Source organism: Siniperca chuatsi, linkage group LG12 (assembly GCF_020085105.1).
Source record: "Siniperca chuatsi isolate FFG_IHB_CAS linkage group LG12, ASM2008510v1, whole genome shotgun sequence".
In the NCBI taxonomy this organism is placed as follows: Eukaryota; Metazoa; Chordata; class Actinopteri; order Centrarchiformes; family Sinipercidae; genus Siniperca; species Siniperca chuatsi.
In genome coordinates, this window is record NC_058053.1 from 985129 (window position 1) to 1012401 (window position 27273).

The following is a 27273-nucleotide window of genomic DNA, read 5'->3' on the forward strand; positions in this document are numbered from 1 at the left end:
TTGTCCGGCAGATGTTGAAGAACCTCAGCCTCCTCAGAAAATAGAGGTGGCTCTGGCCCTTCCTGTAAAGAGCTTGAGTGTTCTTAGCCCAGTCCAGTTCACTATCAGAATTTGATCCATTTGGTCCAATAACATTTGGAAAGTCTAGAAGAGCTGCAAAATTAAATCATTTTATCCCCATTCAAGATAGTGGAGGGCTAAACCATAAGTTAGCCGGCTTGGCCAGCGGAGTGTCTAGTGCACTTGCTCTATGGGCCGCACAGTTCCAGCAAGATGGTGGACTGAGCAGTTGTACTAGAGAAACTCTCTCTCTCGTAAAATTCCTCTAAAAACGTTTTTGTGGTTACACTTTCCCACTGAAGTTGTATTTTCAACATTATAAGCATTTCTAGTAAAGAAAACAACAATAAAATGTCCCATCAGAGTTTAGTCGAGATGGACCCGATGGACACTGATACCTGTGGTGATAAAAGAAGTTTGGAAGATACATTCAATTTAATTTATTTATATAGCACCATTTCATAACAGCAGTTATCTCATTGCACTTTTCCTATAGAGCAGACCTAGACCGTACTCTTTATAATATTAATTGCAGAGACCCAACAAAGAGTGAGTCAGTTCCCTTCACCCAATCTAAAGGGGCTCACGGTCCAAAGGGGGCAAGATCAAATGAGGATGAAGTATCAAATTCCACTATACTTGCAGCGATTAACACACTAGCTGCAAGATCTGACACTCAAAAAAGAAGTTAGAAGATCAGAGGTGAAAGACTGCTAAATTAAACTGTCAGTGATGAAAAAGAAGTGGAGTGAGGTCAAGAGAACAAGGCCGATATAAATGGAGGTGGAATTTAAGAATCAAAGAGATGGAGGAGAAAATGAATGAGGAAACCATGTGATGTGATTCAACTGCTTAGCAGGACTGCACCCCACTGGGAGAAGAAGATGGATGATCTCGTGGACACAGTTCATCGCATCGGCCGGAAAGCTGAGAACAGGACACATCATCATCCAGTTCACAAGATGACAACACAGATGAATTTTGGAAGCTGATGATGGAGTCAAGGGTCTGCCAAGAACCTGGAAAAAGTTTGTGGAGGATCTCACAAAGAAGGACAGGTTGGCAAGAGAAGCCCTGTGGCCGTGTATTAGCCAGGCAAAGAAGGCCGGTGAGAAGACATATTTCCACGGTCCATTTGGATTCATAAATGGTTGCCGTATCCAAGTTGGAGACAAATAATGACTGATGTAGAAGTCAATTGAAAAGTTTTGTGGGGAGACATTGTTTAAATAGGAAAGATCCTGCTCGTTTTACAACTAAAGAAAGCTACTTTTTTGTTTTTTTGATTGTTTTATGGTTACTGCTGCTGCGAGGTTTGCCAGCAGATGGTTTGTTTGAAAACCAATTTATCATTTATTTCGAGAGGGGATACGAGGGGTCTCAAGGACACGAACGAAAAGTGATTATTTTTATTTGGACGGAAAACACACTGCACCTTCCTACAAGAAACTCAGTGGGGAGACAAGTTACTGTTCAGTCATGGCTCTAATAGATCTGTGGGTGTTGCTATGTTTTAATAGATGCCCTGGTAATGTGGTCACATACATAGCAGATGAAGATGGACATTGGTTGGCTGTTGTTTTGAACATAGAAGGCTTTTTTTATGTTTATAATAATACCAATCAAAATAGGCTTTTGTTGTTACTCAGTATGAGGATGTACAGTACAAACTTTATTTTATTTGGGGGAGACTTCAGTATGGTACCTGATGATTGGCTTGATAGGAGCCCATCTAAGTTTACCAATTACCATTCCAATACAATGTTGATTTTTGCAATATCCACTCACTCGTTGATATCTGGAGGAACATGAACCTGAATGTGTCTAATTTGTTTTGGGAGGATTTTCACAATTGGATATTAAGTAATAATTTGAATATGCCAGCCCTGACTTATGGCAATATTAGATTTGCTTTCATAATGGAGGACAGAAAATTGGAATTTTTAAATAATAACTTGGTAATACTTGCCAAATATTTTTATCACAAATGTAAATTCTTAAAAACCACCCCACATATATTTTGAAAGAGTTGTCACTTTATTTAGACTCAGTGAAACTGATTAGATCTAAGAAAGTCCTATTTCTATATGAATGTTTGTCAATTATTGAACAAAAAATGAAACAGACCTATCTTACTTCTTATTTTATATATTTTTTATGTAATTTTCTTTTGGTTTTCTTACATTTTAAGATATTTTGTACTTATATTTGTTAATTATCATTTGGACTGCATTTTCTCAGTCTTAAAGTGTACTGTTATTGGAAGTTTCTATGCTTGTTAATTTTATACCGGGAAGTGGAACTTTTTTGAGTAGGGTATCTCTGCATGTCAGTGCCCGATCCATAAATGCTGCCCAATCCGTGCGCAAAATAGGTCCTGTAAGTCAAAGAAGGTTAATAAAGTAACAAAAAATTAAATATGTTCACACATGCATGGTACAAATCAGGCAGTAGCCTAATAAGTACACGCATGTGCAACTGCGCAGCTGACAACTGTCAGGTTTTTCAGTAAATTCTCTATTACATAATAGTGAACTATTTAATATTTTTATATTATATACTCTGATGTATATTTACAACAACTTTCATAGTGATATACTATCTGGAATATTGAATTAATTGTATTGAAAGAACACAGAATAAACACAAAACAAAATTACGTTTTTCGAACAATTCCAATTCCAATGATTAAAAACCATTGTGTTATCTTGAGTATGACTAGGATTGTTTTATGATCAGTCATTAACATCACAAGATCATTTTGAACAGGCACATTTGCGGTAACCTCCGCTGACTGCCAGGACCACTTTTGTGCATGTGCAGAACGGATCGAGCAGCTCGTACAGATCGGGCACTGGTACGTGTCCACATGGTTCACTGTAGAAATGAGTCAACACGGCCGCCATATTGGTACGGGAAGCCTCGCCTCCTAATGCATGTACAGTAAGTCTATCAAGGCAGGAGGTCTATCCACAATTAAAATGATCATAACTCGCTGAATTTTCAACCGATTTTCCAGCAGTTTGGTTTGTTTCAAATACGGGTTTTCATACCAAAATACTTTAGCTTTTGTAGATAATAACAGTAATATTTCTATAGTATAATATTTAAGATGAACTTACCCTACGTAATTAGTTTCTAGGTATATTTTGTTTTCTTACTACATTGTAAAATGGATGCCATGATTTAACTGTGTTTATAGTTTTAGACATAAATAAAGACTTAATTAATAAAAAAAAGACACAATTACAACAACAAACACTAAAGTAAAAAAATAGTACATTTCTGGCAGGCTTCACAATTACATTTATAGTGAAATATTCATATTTTGATAATTTACACATTAAGTCACACATTATTTACAAAAATTACATATAGAATGTTTCAGAAGGGTTGTGCAGAGTTGCAGTGTAACAGTAAGCTAAGTTACTTTTGTAGCTAGAATTCAGGCACATAAGTTAGTGCATATTAAGTTAGTACCATGAAACAGTTGTTAACAAACACTTTAAAGTAGATACTAGTAGAAGTTACTGTGATAAATCAAATTCAACACGTTCGTAACAGTAAAATATAAAATAACTTTGCACCTGTGAAATGTTATTCCCTGTTACGTGGTTTTGGCATTTCTTTCATTAGAACATCCACACAACACAAAAGTCTGGTATTTTTCTACTATTTAAACCGGCCAGAACCCCGCTGCAATATGGTGGCGGCAGAGACGCATCTCATAAGCCGGATGTGGTATCTATGTGTATATATCTATGGTTCTTACTAAAGATGTACATTTGTAAAAATGTGTGACATATTGTTTCATTTTTTGAAAAGCCTCAGTAATAAAACTGGGTTCTGTAGTTTTTAGCAAACATTACTCAAGCAGGAGGAAAAAGTGCATTTGTTGGACTATGCACTATTTTCATCAGAAACTGAATACACATTCAGTGAGTATTTCTGGCTGCAGGATGGTGCATGTGGGACTGAGTGAGAATAAACTACAGTGTGTGTGTTCATGGGAATGAAGGAACATGTCACCCAGTGCAACAGTGTGTCTCACTGATGTGTTTTTAAAAGTTTTTGGACAACAATGGAGCTCTATGATACAGAGGAATACGATATATCAGGCTATGAAAGATGAGCAAAGTCTGTCAATGTAGAACTCAGTCTGAAATGTCCTAAACTGGCCACCATACAATGGATAAACCCGTTTTATTTAGGCAATAACATGGCTTTCCTCTGCACCCCCCTCAGACCTAATTTTAATTTTTTTGCCCCTCAAGAGGTAATGATGTAAGAAGAGCAAAGTTGTCTCTGCATTTTTCATGCATTCAACAATTTTGCTTTCTGGTATGCAAGCATGACTCTAGTCCTGTTTATTCTTATGTGTAGAATATGTGCAAAAATCACAAAAACAGTCCTCCTGCAGCAGGATATTATAGTTCTCCTTCCTCCTCTGACTACAGTAATGTGAAAGTGGAGCAATCAACCACTGGGGAGAAACTCTTGAGTCTGAATGTGCAGGCTTCCCACGCTCAAGGCTCTTTTTCTGATTAAAGAATGTGCACATTACAGCACTGCGGCAGTAAATATTTTGTCCCTTCTCGTCCTACTGCTTCATTTACAAGGTCAAGCACTATTGAACATGACAAGTGATTTGTGTCATGCTGCAGTATACATGAGGGATGATCCATATAGATAAAGGAAGCATTTGCATGTGAAGACCAACAAACAGTCAAGTCACAGTGAGAGATGACACGGGGAGGCCTGGCAGTGTTGGGCGGGGGGGTTTAATGAGTGCTGTTAGGAGGGCGAAAAAAGATATGATTGTGGAGGAGGAAAGAGGTCAAAGAGCTCTTCAGTGGTCTGGCAGTGGCAGCCTGTCACAGGTGGAAGAGACAGGGACTGGTGGAGGTCAGCGAACAGGGAGCAGCACTTCAGAAACATCACACTAACAGCTGCTTTTTATTTCTGAAAAACAGTGGAAAAGACAACTTTTTTTAAATAAATTTTTGATTAATTGAATTTAATACTGCACAATTACAAGTAATTTAGTGTTGGACTAATGTTTCCTCCTACGGGATTTGAAATGTTTATAGTCATGAAAGTCACAACAAATCTGTAACTCTGTCTCTTCTAACTTTCGCTAAGCATGATGGGTATGAATGCGCTTGTCTTCTCTACTGTCCTTACAGTTGAAACCACAAGAAAAAGCATTAGTTAAGACATTTTATTGAGCTAGCTGCCAGTTCTCATTTTAAGTTAATGCACATATACTGTATATATTTAATTTGATTGTCAATGATTTATTCATTTATCTTTTAACTGTGCTCCTAGCTTCTGTTCAAATCTGCCTAATGCTGCGGTGCAAATACTTGCTTCCTTGTGCTGTCTTCCTGAGTCAAGTATGCATGCATTTGTTTTGTCATCATTTACTGTCCATATAAGGACAAAAACAATGCTGAACTTTACCGATAAAGAAGAGACAAAAATCATAGTGCTCATTTGCACCGCTTTATTAAAGAAAAACAAGGAACCAAATAGAGAAATAACGTAATGACAAGCAAAGGCTCAGCTGAATGTAAAGTGGGTAGCAGTAAAGTGTCCTGTGGGATATGATGACAGCAACTCCCCAAAATAGACAACAGCAACTCTAGTGTTCTTTTACTGATGAAAAACGCTGAAAATGTTTTTATTTTGGTATTACAGTAGAACTTTGAGCCTGTTTTTGCACTAAATGAATGAATTTGATCAGTTAAATATTTGTTAGGATATTTAAAAGCAGAGCATTTAAACATCCTAACACAACATAAGATTTCTTTATTAACAGGCTATGTACCACAATCCTTTTAAGTCGCTGTAATTAAACCGCTTCTTAAAAAGCCCACTCTTGATCCAGGGGTTTTAGCCAACTATAGACCTATATCTAACCTTCCCTTTCTCTCTAAGATCCTTGAGAAAGCAGTCGCCAATCAGTTGTGTGACTTTCTAAATAACAATAGTTTATTTGAGGATTTTCAGTCAGGATTTAGACTGCACCATGCAACTGGCATTACAGGAACTGCACTATGCTGGTTTAAATCCTATCTATCAGATCAATCTCAGTTTGTACATGTTATGTACATGCACGCCAAAGTTCCACAAGGTTCTGTGCTTGAACCGATTCTACTCACCTTATATATGCTTCCTTTAGGCAATATTATTTAATTCAATTCAATCCAATTGTATTTATATAGCGCCGATTCATAACAGAAGTTATCTCATTGTGCTTTTCCTATAGAGCAGGTCTAGACTGTACTCTTTATAATATTAAATTATTAGGAAACACTCCATAAACTTTCATTGTTATGCAGATGATAACCAATTATATCAGTTCACTTCAAGCATGCCTTAAGGACATAAAAACCTGATGTTAGACTCTGACAAAACTGAAGTTATTATACTTAGTCCTAAACACCTCAGAGACACATTATCTAAAGATATAGTTGCTCTAGATGGCATTGCCCTGCCCTCTAGCACCACCGTAAGGAACCTCAGAGTTATCTTTGATCAGGATTTATCCTTTAACTCCCACATGAAACAAACTTCATGGACTGCCTTCTTTCACCTACGTAACATTACTAAAATCTTGCACATCCTGTCTCAAAATGACGCAGAAAAACGAGTCCATGCATTTGTTACTTCTAGGCTGGATTTTTGCAATTCCTTATTATCAGGCTGCCGGAATAAGTCACTTAAGACTCTCCAGTTGATCCAGAATGCCGCGGCACGTGTACTGACAAGAACTAGGAAAAGAGATCATATTTCTCAATTATTAGCTTCTCTGCACTGGCTCCCTGTAAAATCCACAATAGAATTTAAAATCCTTCTCCTCACCTACAAAGCTCTTAATGGTCAGGCACCATCGTATCTTAAAGAGCGCATAGTACTTTATTACCTCACTAGAACACTGCGCTCCCAGAATGCAGGGTTACCTGTGATTCCTAGAGTCTCCAAAAGTAGAATGGGAGTCAGAGCCTTCAGTTATCAAGCTCCTCTCCTGTGGAATCAGATCCCAGTTTGGGTTCGGGAGGCAGACACCATCTCCACATTTAGGAGTAGGCTTAAGACTTTCCTCTTTGGTAAAGCTTATACTTAGGGCTGGCTCAGGTGAGTCCTGAACCATCGCTAAGTTATGCTGCTAGGCCTAGACTGCTGGGACACTTCCCATGATGCACCTCTCTCCTTCTCTCCCTCTCCATCTGTATGCATTCTTATCCCATTAATGCATGTTACTAACTCGACATCTTCTCTCCCCCGTAGTTTTGTGCTTTCTTGTCTCTTTCCTTTCTGCTTCTATTGCTATTAGCAAGTATTTCTGCCTCCGGAGCTGCAGAGTCTGGATGTGTGATTGCAATCTTCCTAATGCCCCCAGTAGAAGTTTTTCCTTGCCACTGTCGCCAGTGCTTGCTCTTGTTGGGTCTCTGTAAATAACAGAGTATGGTCTAGACCTGCTCTATAAGAAAAGTGCAATGAGATAACTACGAATATGAATTGGCGCTATATAAATAAAATAAAAAATTAAAATTGGATTATTTACATTTTACTGTCCACAGTATTAACCACTGCTAAACAAATTCATGTTCTTTTTTTAAGATGCCGCAACTGATTTCAATAACAAACCCCACTTTATCATAATCGGTTCCCTGCTGCTGCTGCATGCATCACCCAGGATGATAATCCCACACTATAAACCAGCTACATCCACTATTATGCAAATAAAAAAGATGCCATATTCAAACCTGATCATGCAATCAGGACACGCTAACCAGAATCTGATTAGCCTGAATAAGGACTTGAGACAACAAAAGGAAAAAAAAAACACAGAAAAGAGTGAATACAGGGAAAAAGGCAGAGCTCACGACGTAATAATAACATGGCTTTGTAATACAAGCTGTTCACCTACTGTGTGTGTATGAAGTTCAGCTGAATATGCAACTGATTTGTAATTTAAAACAAACAACAATATAACAAGAATATGTGTTCAATTGCAGCTGGAAAACAGGCACATAAACACACATTTCTATTAATATCTGTATACATGTGGACCGTCCACTGACTATTGATTTCCTTACCAATCCTTTATCCTTTCATAGCCAAATGCATACAACCTTAAATCTGTAACCCTGACCTAAAACTAATCTAATATTAGAACCTAAATCCAAATCTAAGTGGTTGTGTCTGTTACACAGCTTGTACAGGGACACATCTAAGCATTTCTAGCTGTGACCACCAACCCTACGAACAAACAGCTCAATATTATCAACAGTCAATACAGAAAATTTGGCTGGTGGTAATGTGTCAAATACAACCACACAGCTGATTGGAATACACACACACACAGACCAGAACATTCAGATTTAACCATTTGATTTTTAACCATAAAAAAACAAGACATCCTCAATGAAAATTGAGATATTGTCTCTATTTATCTGTAGTTGATAGCACTGGACACTGCTGTCCATAATCTCTATTAAATTTTTCTCCTATTCCATTTCTATGCCACTAGGAGTTCTCAAGATACAACAAACTTAACGTGTCCCTGTCTAATGCTTGAAACTCATTAAGCTGTATTAACCCTTTAAACAAGAGCAAATCCTCTCACCCTATTGCATATTTTCCAGATTGTGAAAATGTCTGCATGAGGAAATGTTTTGTGCAGCGGACATATACACACTCTGTGTGAACTCCATAAAGAAGACACAACGCAATAAATGCAACGTGCCGGTGAGGCATAAACCTCATTTTATGGCATTTTATGAGCTGCCATTCCTCCTCCATTGGTTTATCAATGTAAACAGAGCTCTAGCTGTGCTCTCTGCCTCAACACTCCAGTCTGGAGATGGACTTCAGCAGTGCAAACCTTCCGCATTAGAAAAAATGGGACAAATCATCTGAAATTTACACTGCCCTTGACTGTCTATGAGTATGACTGCCCATGAAGTGTGTTTTTAATATTGAATATTGGAATTTTGCGTATTCTCTGTGAAAAAAGTAATGATGTTTCCTATTAGGGCAGTGGTTCAAGTTTTAAATTTGACTGTGCCAGGCATGGTTCAGATCGCAATAAATCTGGATGTTCTGGTGGGATATTGCTTCTTGTGGTTCAGGCTGACAGTGATTTAAGTTTTCCTTTCAACTGAACTGAGTAGTAGTAGTGACCCTGAACAGGAAAAACAGGTTCAGAAAATGGATGGAAAAATTAAATGATGAATGAAGTCAGTTGAAAGGCCTCCAATGGGTGAGAACTTGAAGAAAGTTTTTTCTTTCTTTTTTGGTCTGAACCACAGTGGTTTTAAAAACTATATAACTTTATCTATAGTGTTGCCAACTATTACTATTTTCCCAGTTTTTAATCAAATACAAGTTCACAAAACATTTTGCACAACCAACTCTATCAGAATTCTCTTTAAAGTTTCAGTTTTTATTTTAAGCACATGGGAGCAAAATGCACAGATGCAAACTTGCAGCTACATTACTTCAATACATATTTGAAGGATTTCATTCCAAAACATTACATGAATTTTGGATAATGGGCAATATCTAAAAAACTAATTTAAATTCAATTACAGTAATGGAAAATGTCTACATTACACTACTACTACATTTGACAATGCCTGACGAAGATCTGATAGATCGAAACGTTGCTCTACTAAATTAAAATTGCTGGGAGCTATTAGTATAGTGTGCAAATATTTTGTTTGATTCTTGCCAAATGTCTACATATATGAAATGTATACCTATTACAAATGTTAAAATCAACCCTAACATAGCTAGCTGTCTTCAATACAAAAGAGTTGAAGTCAGTTTTATAAATACTGGGTATCTAACATGGGACAAAACTCTTGATGTAGTTTAGTTTAGTTCAGATACATTGTCACATAATACTGCTGTCAGCTCTTCAGTGTTTCCCAGTCTTGCTGAATCTGCAGGACTCTAAAGTACAGGCAATGACAGAAAGGTCATCAATAGCTGACACAGGTGTAGTTTGCATGCATTTGGTTTAATTGCAGCTGACTTGCGGCAACATTTCTGTGTGTTTCCTTCAATATTTGCAATATTTATTATACAACCATTAACATCCAACAGCAAAGAAAGGTTCTGTAAAAACAATAGCTTTCAGGTTGGTAACCTGACAGCTCCAGTGTGTGATTTTCATGTAAATGGGAAATGGACTGTAATTATATAGCGCCTTTCTAGTCTTCTGACCACTCAAAGCGCTTCACACACTACATATCGCATTCACTGTACTGCTCATCACTACAAAGAAACTAATTAATCATTCACACACACACTCACTCACCGAAGGCACAGCCCTCAGGAGCAATTTGGGGTTCAGTGTCTTGCCCAAGGACACTTCGACATGTGGACTGAGGGAAGCCGGGATCAAACCGCGAACTTCCGATTGGTGGAGGACCTGCCCTACCACTAAGCCACAGTCGCCCCTGAATGTATTTTGTTGGATGAATAGATTGCATGAGAATTAAATGTGTGTTTAATATATTGAGTTGTGTGTGCTGCAGAAACAGTGGGGTTTATGGTGGTCAGTGGAGCAGAAACGACAGAGATCCAAACAAACCTGTGAGATTATTCTGCCTGTATGAACTGTAAACATTCACCAATTCACACACATTCAGCAATCTATTACTCTCTGCATCTGACACACACACGCACACGCGCACACACACACACACACACACACACACACACACACACACACACATTCCCTAATGGTTAGGTTACAGTGAATGGTGATGATTCATCCACATCATCATAACCATGGTCCCTCTATTTATGCACACTATTTTTAGCTAATAAAATGCTCAGTATCATTACATTCAGTCCGATAAACAGACATGACATTTAGACTAAAGGCCGTACCAGCATTTGTGTATAATGTACTCAATTTACTGTAAATTATACACAACAATAAAAACACACCTGATACTCTCTGTGATGATCACCTAACTCTAGCATGCCTCAGATCTTTCTGTGGCATCTTAATATTACAGGGGATTTATAAGAATGCTACAATAATGTTTTTGTAAGGGTGCTATGAACCAAGGACACAGTTCTGTTTTAGTGAGTTGAGCCTAGGTAGTCCAGAAATAATGATAAATTACTGCTAACAAAATAAAACTCACCACATCCAATTTCTGTAAAATCCATATGGACTTACAGGGCATCCACTATGCACACTGTGAATTTATAGCAACTTTATCATATTTTATGACATTTGTTTAATCACAATAAACAAGACATCACAATAACATTTCTATAGTCTGTGGTACTCAATATTACAATTTAAGTGACTTTATGCTACTGTAGCATATTTTGTTCAATTATCAATACAGATATTACTGTAGAGATTTACAGTATAAATTTTAAGGTTTTACTCAAGTAATTGTACCTACTAGTCTACCACACTTGTATAATATTCTAGCAAGGACTGTTGTATTGAGAAGTAACTTTATAATTATGATACTTTACAATGGCATTATCATGCTTTTTTAACCTCCCTGTTATCTCTAGAGACTTATTATGGGACTCCATGATGGGCAATATGAAATTAATTAATTATCAAATATCTAATTAATAACCTAATTAATAGGTTGATAGGTTAATGGGATTTGTTGGGTCTCTGTAATTAATATTATAAAGAGTACGGTCTAGAGCTGCTCTATAGGAAAAGTGCAATGAGATAAGTTCAGTTATGAATTGGTGCTATATAAATAAATTGAATTGAATTGAATTAATAACATGAATAATGAATAACTACAGAAAATATATAATACTGAAATAGGCTGATTTAATATTAACAATTCTGATAATAATAATAATAGAAATGATTTACCACTTTAAAACGAGTTGGGCTTTTTGTCATTATGAAGACTTTTATTTCAAAATGTCCCTTTTCAAAAGTTACTTTTTTTTCATAATGTCACTTTTCACTTTGTGTTGTTGATAGTAATCCCCTCCCCCTCACATTTCAACCAGCCACATTCCCCCAGCTTCTTCTTGTGAAATAACATTTATTTACTGGCCATTTTGGAGTTCCCATAACTAATTTAGCCCGGTTAGGCATTTTTCTATGAAGGTGTAGGCTATGTCTTTTTTTGTAGTGTCGTAGGTTATCTAGCTGACTATTTGTGGTTTATTTCTTATTATTTCATTTTATTTTTTTTTTTTACTTACAGTGTTGACATGTGGCCTCCATAAAGTATATTTGTCGTACCTTCTGAATCCTGCCGTCCACGTCCAGGTAGATGACCCGGTAGGAGGACGAAGCGGAGCCCATGGTCCCCTCTCCTCTCCCGGGCGTCGGTGCGTCGCTCTGCGGTTCCTGCTCCTGGCTCCGTGTCCCCCGTTCCGGTCCAACTCCCACCGCCGTTAAACAAACCGAGGGGGTGTAAGTGGAGTCATCCCACCTGCCTGTCTGGCCGTCAAACACACTGATACAAACTCTCTTTCTTTTTCTCTAACTCTTTCTCCCGATCTCTCTTCCTTTCTGTCACCTCGCTATCTGACCGCATCTCATAAAGCCTGTCCACGCGCGTCCCCGCCTCCCTCATTCACTACAGACCTCTTGGGTCTGCGCGCGGTCACCTACAGGCGCTGTCTCTCACACCCACATACAAATAGCCTACACACACCTGTATGGAGCTGTAGCCTGCAGGTAGATTACACAAACGGCCTACTACTTAGTGTCTTTTTTGAGTGCAATACTTGGGGGAAAACAGTTGTAACATCTCCATTTCCACAAATCAGAGACAAGTTTAAGTGATGTCACTCAGTCCCCTCATGCTGTGTTGCCTTGTTTGGTTACACACCAAAGACTGGGTCACTCAGATTGAAGTTAATTTCAAAGACAAAAAAGATTTATGTTTCTTAAGAGTAACAGTAATGTAAGACAGTAGTGGTATGAAAAATCCCTCTTCCTGGTTTATGAAACAGACAATTTATAAACAATTTTACAGAATTTTTAGCTCCAGTAGTGGCGTGGTTCTGGAGTTGGTAACGTGGGTTGGTTGGTCGGTAAATCACACTGAAATATCTCAACATCCACTGGACAGATTATTACAAAATTTGGTAGGCTACAGACATTGATGGTCCCCAGAGGATGAACATGACATTGGTGATCCCCTAACTTTTTGTCTAGCGCCACCATGAGGTTCACAGTTATGGTTTTGAGTCAAATGTCTCGACAACTATTGGATTAGCTGCCATCTGCTACCCATATTAAAGCCCCCCCCTGTCACTTTGGTGATCCTCTGTCTTTTCTAGCGCCACAATCAAAATCATAGCAAAACTAATGACTATTCCATCAACCTTACCTACTTTGTGTTTAGGGCTATGTAGCAAATGTTAGCATGCTAACAAGCAGAACTAAAATGGTGAACACTGTACACAATATACCTGCTGGACATCAGCATGCCAGCACAGTCATTAAGAGCATGTTAGCATGTCTAGCTAAAAGCACCACTGTGCCTAAGTACCATAGATTGTATATAAAAGATGGACGACATGACAGCTCCCCAAAAGTGAAGCCAAAACATCTCGATCGCCCCCTGGTGGCTGGCTGCAGTATAGGTCATAAACCCCGCCCCCTCGATGTTAGTGGATGGGACATGAGCCAAACAAAAAACTCAAAGTACACGTCAAATAAATTTTTCCCAAAGATGGTTTCTGTCATTTTAGGTAGTTCTTATCAGGCTGATGTGTGTTCAAGTGTTCACGGCTTGCAAGTGAGTCGGCCAGGTGTATAGGCGGGACCTCGATACCGTGGATAGAACCTCGATCACTACTGTGCAGACTCTGGCGCCAAATGACGCACCACCACAAGATGGCAGCTCCCGTATCCGGGAAATTTTGGCTTAATTTTTGCACAGTGGGAGGACGTGGAAACGTGGTGTCCATCATTATTTAAAATCTATGCAAAGTACTAAGAGTACTAAAAGTCTGTAGCATGGCGGTTGCTTTTTCCATGACTTTTTTCCTTTTTGTATACATTGTATCTGCTCAACATTTCCTGTTTACACTTTCTGTGGGTTTTTTCACCTTATGTTTATTCTCTTGTAGCACACTTTGATACCAATTGTTATAAGTCACCCTTTATAGAGAGGTCATATCAAATGGACTGGTTAATAAGTCACATACCTATTCTTTAGAGATAATTTATAAGCCATTAACAAGAACAATTTTTGGGTTGCCAGGTTCTGAGAAATCCCTTTGACTGGTTAGACTATTTGACCTCTTCTGTAAGAGGGATGCAGACGATCTGGATCAAAATCCATTTATCATCAACTTATTAACACAGCGGCAGACTTCATGATTAAAACCCTTATTGGAAGACTTACTAACATTTAAAAGTGCAGACTCAATGGGTTATAGAAAAGTGAGAATACCACAAGCATTTAATAGATTGCAAACATTTATAACTGCATTATTACCAAATGGAAGGGATAAACACCAGCCAAAGGGATTTTCCGCAACCTGGTGTCCCAAACTGTGCTTATTAAGGCCTTATAACTGATCTATGAACCATTAGTAAATTATTTATCAATCATTAATAAATCCATTAGTTACCATTTAAAAACCTCTTAAGGGAGCCTTAGAATGTGGTATTCACATTTCTGCAAGCTACATTCTTTTTTCCTTTTTGTTCATTTTGTATGTATTGACTGAGTACTGATTATTTCTGGATTTGGAGCTCATTTTTGAATGTTTCTGATGTGTGTTTGTACTGTGTGTGGGTGAAGCAGAGAGTGGCCTATTCACTCATATTTACTGAAACAAATAAATAAATAATGAACATGTAAGTGTAACTGTTAGCTGCTTTCTAATGAGACCTGCCTCCAGGTGAATGGGTAAATAGTTCGACAATTTGGAAAATACACTTATTCACTTACTGAGAATTAGATGAAAAGATTGATACCAATCTCATGTTTGTGTGTTAAGTATGGAGCCAGAGCAGTTTAGCAATTAGCTTAGCTTGGCATAAAGACTGGTTAAAATTTGACACCTACAAACACCTCTAAAGCTGAATTAACACATTCTATCTTGATCTTGTGGCATTAAGAGGAGTTCTAGCTCAAATCAGGGATCAATATACCTGTAAACTACCCTTTCCCAATCCTGTCGGTCTGTCTGTCTCTGTGTGTGTGTGTGTGTGTGTGTGTGTGTGTGTGTGTGTGTGTGTGTGTGATTTCTAGTCTGCCTGTGTCAGTGAGTGGATTTCTGTCTGTCAGGAGATTACCATTTCGGATGACACCTGCCACCTCCAGCTGAGACTTAAGGCCACTCCATGCCATGAAGTAGACCGATTTAGCCAGCCAGTAGTATTACGCTGCAAAAAGAGCCACTAAAAGACCCACCAAAAACACGACGCCGACACAGTTAAGTGAAGAAAACAAATTGTTTATTTTCCCCCCACAATACTTTGGGAGTGAACTATCCCCAAACCAAGTTAATTTGTAAAGAAACAAGGAAACATTTGGATATGTTTTTTTTTTAACAAAATCAATTGCCCAGCAAAGAGACAAACAACAAACAAGGCACACAATGTTTCAAGTACTGACACATAACTATACACAGCATGAGGTCTTGCTCTAACGAAGGCATAATGTTGTCTCATTGCTACCTCCATGAAGTTTAAACATTACCAGTTGTTTGTATTTTGTGGATTTTATTCTAGTACAGTTTACATAAACAGAATGTAATTATAATTATTAAACTAATCTGGAAAAAGAATCACTAACTATGAACTTTTAGTGTCTTAGTTTTACAATTTTCAACAACAGGATTTTTTATGCTTATAAGATCAGATATGGGAAGAAGTGTTAAATTCACTGATATTCCTATTTTACATTCTGAGATAAGATTCAGTCACTATGATTACTTTTTTCAACACCAACCTAATTTATCAACATTGCATTGCAAAATATATCCATATGTGGTTTGACAAGTTAGAGGAACTTTACATTCATTATATCTCAGATCCCCCACCCACCTATCCAGACAGAAAAAACATACATTATTATCTGCAAGTTTTATATAAAAATACAACTTTGGTGCCTTCATTTCATAACAAATTCAGAAAATCAGAAACCACCACAAAAACTGACAGGAATAACAAATGACTTTCAAAATAAATAGTCTCTTATTTAAATTACAACATGAACCCCACAATCTCTTTGGTTCAGTAAGGCAAAGGTGACACTGAAACAGCAACTTCCACACAGTAGAGAGTTGTAGTGGTCTTGGTATGTGCAGTGTTCCTGTTATCCTAGATAATTCACAGAACAAGCTGTCAACAGTTTTAAGTTCAACTACTTTCTTTGGAAGAAACAGTCCCTATGACACAATGTCAACAGGGACACTGTTTCTGGAAAGATGTTGCTGTTGAATATCATCATTTTTCAATGGTGTAAGCACTACAAACGAAATTTAAATTCATCTCCATTATACTGGGGTGGAGGCAGAAATCTTAAAGACTGATATCTGAAAACTTGGACAAATAAAACCAAAATTATCTGACCTAACACACAACTCAAGGTAAGTGAGATTTTGGGTGAACTAACCTTAAATGTGCCATGTGGAGTTTTCAAACAACAAAACTCACCAAAATGCATTATATCTATCCTTGAGGCCTAACAGAAGTGTTGAATGTATTTTCTTCCTCATAAAACATATGCAAAGTGATTATTTAAAAAGTGTAGCTTGGCAGCTACTAGCTAACGAGCACTTTCTCACAAAATTAAAACAACATGATGGATCCCTGACGAACAGACTGAATTTGCATTTTGTTTCAGGCATTTTGCCCTTAGTATTATTATTGATTTAAGTTGCCATTTTTTGGGGTCTGGCAAAGGAACCCAATTCTGACGACCCAATTTTAAATCCCTCCTGAAAGCTCTGATTGGCTTGGTTGTTTTTTCAAGACATCAATGAGCACAACACTAAATCTATTAGAAAGCCTAAAATTGGCAGGCATGGGCGTGATTCAAAGGTCTAAAACCAGGGTAGATGCCACCATGGTCCCACTGGAAGGCTGGGTTTAGAATAGTAAAATTAAAAATGGTCCCTTAGGTATAATAGTTTAGATGATTAAGTGTAGATATAAACTTGACTGTTAAGGTTAGAGATGTTACGGTTAGGTCAGGGTTTGGTGTGGTTATAAGGATAAGAATAAGAAGAGTCTGCCCATAACTATAGTAGGATCCATGAGAACGCAGTCATGGAAGTTGCTGTTTCAAAGATTGCTATCCAAGATAAATAACTGTCACTTCTAGTTTATCTAAAGTACTAATCTACATGTCAAAGTAAGGCTAGTTTTATAAATCTGATAATCCTTTGAGTAGTAGAAGGTAGTGTGTTCAAGCTCAAATTGGCTGCCATAGGAAATAGGTCAACAGAGCAAGAGGTGAGAAAGAGACAAGGACGTTAAGTACATGTGCATTTCTGTGTGCAGGTACAGTATGTGCAGATGAATCCTCTAGATGAAATCTGCTGCAGTTCTGTTTGGTTCACCAGCCACACCTTCAACTTCAGTTCTTCCTCAGGGATGCAAGTACAGTCTTGTTTGCAGCAACTACTGTAGCTGGCACAGCAGTGTGTATACACACATACACACATGTTTCTTTATTAACATGTGTCTGTTAATGTCTCATGCCCAGGACAGTCCAGTTATTGTCAGAGCCACAGTCCATTTCAGGCTTAGACAAGGAAGCAGTACAATCAAAGTGCTCAGTGCTCCTTCAACCTGTGAAGTTGAGACAAACATTAACACCATATTGATAAGTTGGGTGTCATTAAGTTTTACAGTTAAGTGCAATAAGCTCTCTAAAAACTGAACTTTCTGTTCATGAAGGAACATTATTCTTTGTTTTTTTCTATTTTCGCAATTAAATAATATGTAAATAAATCAAACTATTAAATTACACATTGTTGTGTCCTTGCTTCAGAACATTTGTTCATCTACCAAGTTCAATGTCAAATTACTATTTTAGTGAGTGATAATATTGTGAACTGAGGTTTGTTGCTGTGTTTAAATTCTACCTTCCTATTGGGAAGGATGCGACTTCTTCAATAATTAAATCCAGGCAACATTTCTCAGGCAGAATATTTCTCATCTGCAGTTACACCAACATGGCAGCATCCACTGTGGATGCTACATGACATTTATTTTAACATGCGAGCCTCACAAAGACTTTGGGTTATTTCCAACACATTTTTAGAAGTACATCGTCTTCTTTGGGGTTTTATATTCATAAAAAATGATATAGTTAATATAAAGAAATGACTGCATAACAACTGAAAAGAATGACTCATCTTTAAGGTTAATTTAAAGTTCATTAAGCTTGTAATATGTACTATATTATATAAACAATAAATTATATAGAATTCCCTTTTCTATTACAAGCCATAGAAAAGATTTTTCGTCACTGAACCAGTTTAGTAAAGGATGCAGATGTAAAGCATAGTTATATAATTTCATATCTGGAACAGCCAAATCTCCAGACATTTTCCCTCTCTGCAAACTTTTCATTTTCATTTTAGGATGTTTGCCTTTCCATATGAACTGAGAGATAATTTTGTGTAAATTTTTCCAGTACTTGGATGGAGGGGACAGAGGTAACTTTATTCTAGGGAGAAAATTCATTTGAATTACTGAAATCCTGGACGATATGGAAATGGGTAGGCAACACCACCTTTCTGTATCTCTTTGAACACCGTTCGATATTTGAGTATAAGTCTCACAGTTTTTTTCCCTAAAGAAGAATATATCTATTACAAGATATTTAAAGTAAGAAACTACTGGAATGTTGTGGCTCATACCAGCATCACTCAAGCAATTTAATAATAATAATAGAGCAGACCATGTCCAGCTGATGTTGTAACTTGAAAGGGATCTAAACTTATTGAAAACCTCAAAAATACAAGATAAGGACTACTGCACCTTAGACAAAAATAAAAGTACATCATCTGCAAAAAGAGAAATGTGATGAGTAGAACTTATGCTTATTGGTTTAATGACAGAAGACTGCCTTATTGCCTGGGAAAGGGGTTCCATTGATAAAATACATAATATAGGGGATAGAGGGTCTCCCTGTCGACTAGATCTAGTTACTTATACCCCCAGTAACCACACTGGCAAAGGGATTAGCATATAAAGTTTTTACCATATCAATAGATTGTTAAAAATCTAAACCTAAACCCTTTTGTTTTAACACTGACCACTGAACAGTGAAACAGTTTAGTCCTTAGTTTAGTCCTTAAAAAAGATAAAGTGGTTATTGTAGGTGATTTCAATATTCATGTGGACGTTGAAAATGATAGCCTTAGTACTGTGTTTATCTCATTATTAGATTCATTTGGCTTTTGTCAGAGTGTACATGAAGCCACTCACTGTTTTAACCACACCCTCGACCTTGGTCTGGTATATGGCATTGAAATTGAACATTTAATAGTCTTTCCACAGAATCCTTCTTTATCGGACCATTATTTAATAACTTTTGAACTGCTATTAATGGACTACACGCCATTAGGCAAAAATTCTTAGTCTAGATGTCTATCTGATATTGCTGTGGCTAGATTCAAGGAAGCGATCCCATCTGCATTTAATTCAATGTTATGTCTCAATATAACAGAGGACTCCTATGCAAATTGCAGCCCCTCCCAAATTGACCATCTAGTTGATAGAGCGACAGGCTCACTGCAAACGACACTCGATTCTATCGCTCCTCTAAAAAGGAAGATAACAAAACAAAGAAGGTTAGCTCCATGGTATAACCCCCAAACCCGCAAATTAAAGCAAACATCACGAAAACTTGAAAGGAAATGGCATTCCAACAACCTGGAAGAATCTCGTTCAGTCTAGCAAGATAGTCTTAAAACATATATGAAGGCCCTCCGTAATGCCAGAGCAGCTTACTACTCATCATTAATAGAGAAAAAAAACAAAACAACCCCAGGTTTCTTTTCAGCACTGTAGCCAGGCTGATAGAGAATCATAGCTCTATTGTACCATGTATTCCTATAGCTCTCAGTAGTAACGACTTCATGAGCTTCTTTAATGATAAAATTTGAACTATTAGAGAAAAAATTCATCAAGTCCTGCCTTTAACCGGTGCTGACTTGTCTTCAAACACAGGAACCTTGGAAACAGATGTAGAGCCTGATGTGTGTTTTGGCTGCTTTGCTCCTGTCAACCTTCTTCAGCTGACTTCGACGATTAATTCATCTAAGCCGTCAACCTGTCTCTTAGACCCCATTCCAACTAGGCTGCTTAAAGACGTTTTACCCTTAATTAGCACTTCTTTACTGGATATGATCAATCTGTCTTTATTAACAGGCTATGTACCGCAATCCTTTAAAGTCGCTGTAATTAAACCGCTTCTTAAAAAGCCCACTCTTGATCCTGGGGTTTTCAGCCAACTATAGACCTATATCTAACCTTCCCTTTCTCTCTAAGATCCTTGAGAAAGCAGTCGCCAATCAGTTGTGTGACTTTCTAAATAACAATAGTTTATTTGAGGATTTTCAGTCAGGGTTTAGAGTGCATCATAGACAGCACTGGTGAAAATTACAAATTACTTTTTAATTGCAACAGACAATGGACTTGTCTCTGTACTTGTCTTGTTAGATCTTAGTGCTGAGTTCGACACCATTGACCATCACATCCTATTACAGAGACTGGAACATGTAATTGGCATTAAAGGAACCGCACTAAGCTGGTTTAAATCCTATCTATCAGATCGGTCTCAGTTTGTACATGTTAACGGTGAATCCTCCGTGCACGCCAAGGTTAGTCACGGAGTTCCACAAGGTTCTGTGCTTGGGCTGATTCTATTCACCTTATATATGCTTCCTCTAGGCAGTATTATTAGGAAGCACTCTATAAACTTTCATTGCTATGCAGATGATAGTCAGTTATATCTATCGATCAAGCCAGATGAAACTAACCAGTTAACTAAACTTCAAGCATGCCTTAAGGACATAAAGACCTGGATGACCTGCAACTTTCTGATGTTAAACTCTGACAAAACTGAAGTTAATGTATTTGGTCCCAAACACCTCCGAGACACTTTATCTAAAGATATAGTTACTCTAGATGGCATTGCCCTGGTCTCTAGCAGCACTGTAAGGAACCTCGGAGTTATCTTTGATCAGGATTTATCCTTTAACTCCCACATGAAACAAACTTCAAGGACTGCCTTCATTCACCTATGCAACATTGCAAAAATCAGGCACATCCTGTCTCAAAATGATGCTGAAAAATTAGTGCATGCATTTGTTACTTCTAGGCTGGACTACTGCAATTCCTTGTTATCCGGCTGCCCGAATAAGTCCCTTAAGACTCTCCAGTTGATCCAGAATACTGCGGCACGTGTACTGACAAGAACTAGGAAAAGAGATCATATTTCACCAATATTAGCTTCTCTGCACTGGCTCCCTGTAAAATCCAGAATAGAATTTAAAATCCTTCTCTTCACCTACAAAGCGCTTAATGTTTTGGTACCATCGTATCTTAAAGATCTCATAATACCATATTATCCGACTAGAACACTGCGCTCCCAGGATACAGGGTTACTTGTGGTCCCTAGAGTCTCCAAAAGTAGAATGGGAGCCAGAGCCTTCAGTTATCAAGCTCCTGTCCTGTGGAATCAGATCCCAGTTTGGGTTCGGGAGGCAGACACCATCTCCACATTTAAGAGTAGGCTTAAGACTTTCCTCTTTGATAAAGCTTATAGTTAGGACTGGCTTGGTGAGTCCTGAACCAGCCCTTAGTTATGCTGCTATAGGCCTAGACTGTTGGGAGACTTCCCATGATGTGCCTCTTTCCTCTCTCCTTTTCTGGGAGGGAGTGAGTGGAGTTTGTTAATTTATTATTAAGTGAAATAGTTAAAACTACAGTCAAAAGCAAGCAACAAACTAGTAAACAACATCTAAAACCAACATTGTTTTGAAGTACAAAACAGCTGTTTCTCGGCAGCATTTTTTCAGGGGTGGCGAGGCTGGAAATAGGACAGTGGTGTGAAGTGCTGTGGAGCAATGAATCAATGAGCGCCGGTGTAGGGCTGTACATTGAAAATGATAGGGGCGGCTGTTTTGACGTGCGCCGTTTGGCAGCAGTGTGTTTTGTACTTTTGCCTTCTTCATTTGCTGTAGGGATTCTTTAAGCGCTTCCAGAGACAAAGGGTCTCCAAAAGATAAAGCTTCCGTGAAGATAGGGATGCCAAAATAAAAATTTATTAAGAAAACCATTCATATCATTTAGTGGCACCTAGTTCTCTGAAGTATATAACTCTGTAATATTTCCTAAATCTCTCATTTATTGACTTTGAGAGAGCCCGATTCTGACCTAACTGCTAGTATATCAGAAGAGTAATCCTTAATTTTTTATTTATTTGCCAGAAAACGAGTGGGATAGCTACCATAATAATATTGATTAAATCTATTTTTATGCATAGAAAATTCTGCCTTTTGTGTCAAAACATTACTGAGATCTTCCTTTAGTAAATGAACAGCTCTTCTTGTACTTGCTAGGACTGCTCTAAATGGGAGACACATTTTTCTAGTTCATATATTTGTGTTCTTTATTCATCTTAGATGAATAAGAAATTGCTTTGTTTCTTATAAAACCTTAAATGGAATCCCAAAGAATGCTTGCATCCTCAACTGATTAGCTATGGATCTCAATAAAGTAATGCAATTCAGATAGTTCACAAAAATCAATATCCTGTAATAAAGATAGATTGAATTTCCATTTAATGGCACTGGTAAAATGTAATTAGCATATATAGCCATGGTGGTCAGATAAGGACATCCAAAATGGTATTCAACAACTAGTTCAAAACCAGACAATTCTGCTAGTAACTTGTAACTGAAAAAAGCAGAATCAAAGGTGTTAGGTGCATATACAGTATATTAACAAAAGCAAGTTTCCTTCCATAGGCTTACACTTTATATAAGCAACTTTACCCTCCTTGTTGTGACCTTTTTCCAGGATATCTTTTTTCAGGTTTTTATGCAACAATATTACTACTCCTTTATTGTGTGTACAGTTCTCAATTATTTATATCATCTCTCTCTCTCTCAAATGTGTTTATTTGAGCATGGCTATATCCATACGGTTCCTAGCTAGGAAATCTATAAGAGGCATTTTGCTTTTTTAAAGCAGTTGAATTTTAAATGAGTTATGAAAAATGATGAGGAAAAAAAAAAGAAAAGAATTTATATCACTTAAATTACCCACCCAATTCCCACCTACCCCCATTAACCCCTCAAATCCCACTTGTTCCCGCCAGTCCTCCAAGTGTCTTGCAGGGATGCAGCATTGCAGCAAGTCACCGACCCCCACACCTCACACAAATATTACATATTACTCAGCCTAGATTATTAAACCTATATGTGTCATACTTTACCCAAAAAAAACAGCACAATAAACCCACAATGACGGTAAAACAACAATAATAATAGAATATAATACAACAAAAACAACCTATAAACATATTTACAGTATAGGCACTGCATGTATATACTGTAATGTATTCTGTGCTCATGATAAAATGTAAGTCAAAAATAAATAAACACTTCACTGGTATTAGTTTTCAATGTATGTGTGTTTAAAGTTAGAGTTGCTTTTGGATATAACTATTATAATAACATATAATACTATATAAACAATTTTGACACCCAAGCCCAACATTTTAATTTAAATCAAAGTCATTCACAATGTGGATCTGTGAGAAATAGGAAGCAAAGGAATGGAAGGAATGCAAGAATAGCCAATAGAAACAGGAAATTTAGTAAAATGATGAACAGTAGAAAAGCAGGACTTACTCTACAGTGGAGATAGGACGGGATTTAGTTGAGGCCAGCTCCTTTGTCACAAGCCGTAGCAAAAGCTGCACACATGCATGCACAATATAAAATATTAGTTCATTTATTTATTTAACTTCATTTATTATTTAGCTTTTAGTTCATTTAATATTTGAAACATATTCCTATTGTGTGGTGCTGGTATCAAAACTTGAATTAAAACAACACCAGCCTGCATTTAAAGCTACATTAATTGATTTTTTGGCCACTTGGAGACAATTACATTTCTAGTATTTTATAAATTCTAGGTGGTATTAGCATTGTGCCCCCCCTTCCCAAAATCTCTCTCTCAAAACCTAACACGGCAGCGGTGGATGGCCGCCCACCATTGAGTCTGGTTCTGTCCAAGGTTTCTGCTCTCTTAAAGGAAGTTTTTCCTTGCCACTGTTGCCAAGTGCTTGCTCATGGTGGGATTTGTTGGGTCTCTGTAATTAATATTATAAAGAGTTCGGTCTAGACCTGCTCTATAGGAAAATGAGATAACTTCTGTTATGAATTGGCGCTATATTAAAAAAAATAATTTAATTATTAAGTTGTTATGGCAACGTCAACATTCATTTGGGCTTGTGTTTGTGTCCACCTGATGAATTAAGTCCAATATTCACTCTGCTTTTAGCCTGATAAAAATATCTGGCTTTTTAGCTGCAAAATGCTCCACTATAATCACCTGCTTGTACAGTGGGTTTCTTAGAGCTTTTTGCTTGAAAACATCTGCTTGCTGCTGCTGGAAACAAGCTTGATGAAAGCGGTGACTGTGAACTAAAACAGTAAAGCTGCAAGGAGTAAATCCAAAACAATTAGCTAAAAAAGGCTAACAAGTGCCATAGAGCTGAGGGAAACAGCAGAGTTGGTGATAGTTCGTAATATATATATATATATATTTTAACATATAGATAAGGTTTCATCACTATGACTGACACATACAAGTGACAGTAATTTGATCCAATATAAAATATTGCGTAGTGCAGCTTTAAGGACAGCCCAATGAAACTCTTTTACAACTACTACTATTATTGGTAATGATACCTCTGTTGTTCATGGTTTTTAAAGCACTCACCAACAGAGCAAGGAAGTCAGCAGTCATCAACATGTAGAAGACCTGATTCCAGCCTCCTGAAGACAACAGCCCAGCCAGCAGGGGGCCCAGTGCTGCACCTGACAGCATAAACATAATTAGGATCATTTGTTTGTATGTGTGGATTATCTCCCTATAGAAAAATCTATAGGAATCTCGGACAGGTTGAATCCTAAATCAGTCTTATATTTAATGAAAAATGCTACACTGAATTGAAAAATAACAGAAGATATGCCAACATGAACACCACTAAGCATATCATTAAAAGATAAGGCTGGTGATATTTCATGTGGAGACCAAAACCAACAATGAATGTCTCCTACTAAAAAGTATTGTCTGTGCCATAGACATACCTGCCAACACTCCCGTTTTTCCCAGGTTTTCCCCATATTTTCCCCATATTTCAAGGCCATCTCCCTTGAAATAATCCCTCCCGTTTTGTTGTTTCTCCTGGGAAACTCCTGTAATTTTAACCCATCTATCACCGCAACCTGGCAACCCACACCTCGATCCAAAGGACGTGTGTGCAGTTTCTCTCTGTCTCTCTGACATGTTCCTTCATTAACATGAACATACACACTGTAGTTTTTTCTCAAACCCAAATACACGTCCTGCTGCCTGAAATATTCACTAGACCACCAAATGTATACTAACCCATTGCTGTGAAACTATATATAATAATAAAAGTCTTAAGTAGGAACCAATGGGCTTTGGGCTGAGTGCTACAGACAGGGTAGGGAAGTTTAAAAGCATTGCGAGACGGACTAACACATACACATTGTTGGTTTGTTTTTTTCCATGGGATTTGTTGAAAATTAGAAAAAGTTTGAATAACACCAGCCTTATCTGTTAAGTAGTTTTATTTGTGTCCTTTGGTAGGTTTGCATGATAGAAGGTCATATGGTGTTTCTGTATTTTCGTAACTTAAAGCTAAACTAAAATCGTGCTTGCTGGGTTCAGGGTTCCTGTACCTTTTCCATTTTAAAATTCCATACTTTTCCAGACTCAAATTTCCAGACTTCTCTGTAGAATTTTCAGACCATATTTGAAATCTGAGTACAAATAGCTGGATGTTTATTATGTAAATAAATTATTTTAAAATCCAAATATGTTACATTCTGACTATCTATGGTTATTATGTTGCCAAATAATTGCCAGAAGATTGTAGCTAGGTACTGGACATCATACAAATCAATTTTGTGACCGCTCAGTCCACACTCCCACGCAGAAAGTTAGACGACATTCCACTGTCAAACATCTCTGCCTAAAGAGGAGGTAAACTAACCATTGCTATATTCATATTATTTTCCCTTAACATATTGACAAATAATATTATATTACTGTTCCCCCCATATTTTTTTGTCTCTTTTATAAATAAGAACCAGAAATTAGTTGAAAAAAGTTAAATAATTTAAATTTCATGGCGTCTGTGCAGCCTTGTTTATTCACTGTGTCCATGGAAACAATGATGAACGCAGCCATAAAGATATGGTACGCAGAAAAGATAGTCTGTTTACTTTTCTGATAACTACATCACTGCATAACTCATAAATGTTCAAACAAGCTTAATATTTGGTTATTTGTAATGCTATGTATATATGCAATTCAAAGATATTGCCGCATTTTCTTTCCAACTAATTTGATGTCTGGATATGGTACAGTTATAAGGCACTTGGGGCAGAGCTGTTTGGTTGTGACGTACAGGCATAGAGGCAGCTCTGTGTAGGAGTGTGCGTTCAGTCACACGCCATACTTCTTGCCTTGCTTTTGACGACATAAAGCTTGCTCTGGCCTGCGCTCTCTCACACAGTGGTAAACATTTTGGCTGCACTGGCTGCCTGCTCCAAACGCCATGAAAAACACTCTGCTTGTATGATCAATTTATTTTTAGAAATTCTGAATTTTATATAGGTTATAAAACATAATGGGGGCAATAGTCTGGAAACAAATATTTTTCTATACTCGCTCTCTTTTTTCCATACTTACACACATCAAATTCCATTCTGTTCCATACTATGTAGGAACCCTGTTTATTGTGTTTTGTAACTAATTCAATTTAGTACAGAAACCTAAATGTCTGTTGATCAGTGATACTGACCTACAGATCCTGTGCCATCGATGATGGCAGTGACAGTAGACAATGCTCTTGCGTTGCCTTTCAGGCTCTTGTGGGTCCCCTAGGGTCAAAGGAGAGATGGAGAAAGAGGAATGAGAGAGGGGACCTT

The 27273-nt window shown here is 37.5% G+C and overlaps 2 protein-coding genes across 5 annotated transcripts in view; both read right to left on the bottom strand.

The window, feature by feature from the left end:
* pde9aa (phosphodiesterase 9aa) overlaps positions 1–12700 on the bottom strand; it is an 80255-nt gene extending 67555 nt beyond the window's left edge. Inside the window, exon 1 of one of the 3 annotated variants that reach the window (XM_044216026.1) lies at positions 12326–12700. In XM_044216026.1, the coding sequence (XP_044071961.1) occupies positions 12326–12388 (63 nt within the window). In that variant the 5' untranslated portion in view covers positions 12389–12700. The remainder of the gene's footprint in view (positions 1–12325) is intronic. The other 2 variants (XM_044216028.1, XM_044216025.1) reach the window with 2 other exon arrangements.
* A 2791-nt stretch (positions 12701–15491) lies between these two features.
* The window catches only part of slc37a1 (solute carrier family 37 member 1), a 43538-nt gene continuing 31756 nt past the window's right edge, over positions 15492–27273 (bottom strand). For both annotated transcript variants that reach the window (XM_044216793.1, XM_044216794.1), the window contains 4 exons: positions 27147–27225; positions 25031–25128; positions 23935–23999; positions 15492–17851 (listed from right to left, as the gene is read on the bottom strand). In XM_044216793.1, coding sequence (XP_044072728.1) covers positions 17836–17851; positions 23935–23999; positions 25031–25128; positions 27147–27225 — 258 coding nt within the window. In that variant the 3' untranslated portion in view covers positions 15492–17835. The remainder of the gene's footprint in view (positions 17852–23934; positions 24000–25030; positions 25129–27146; positions 27226–27273) is intronic.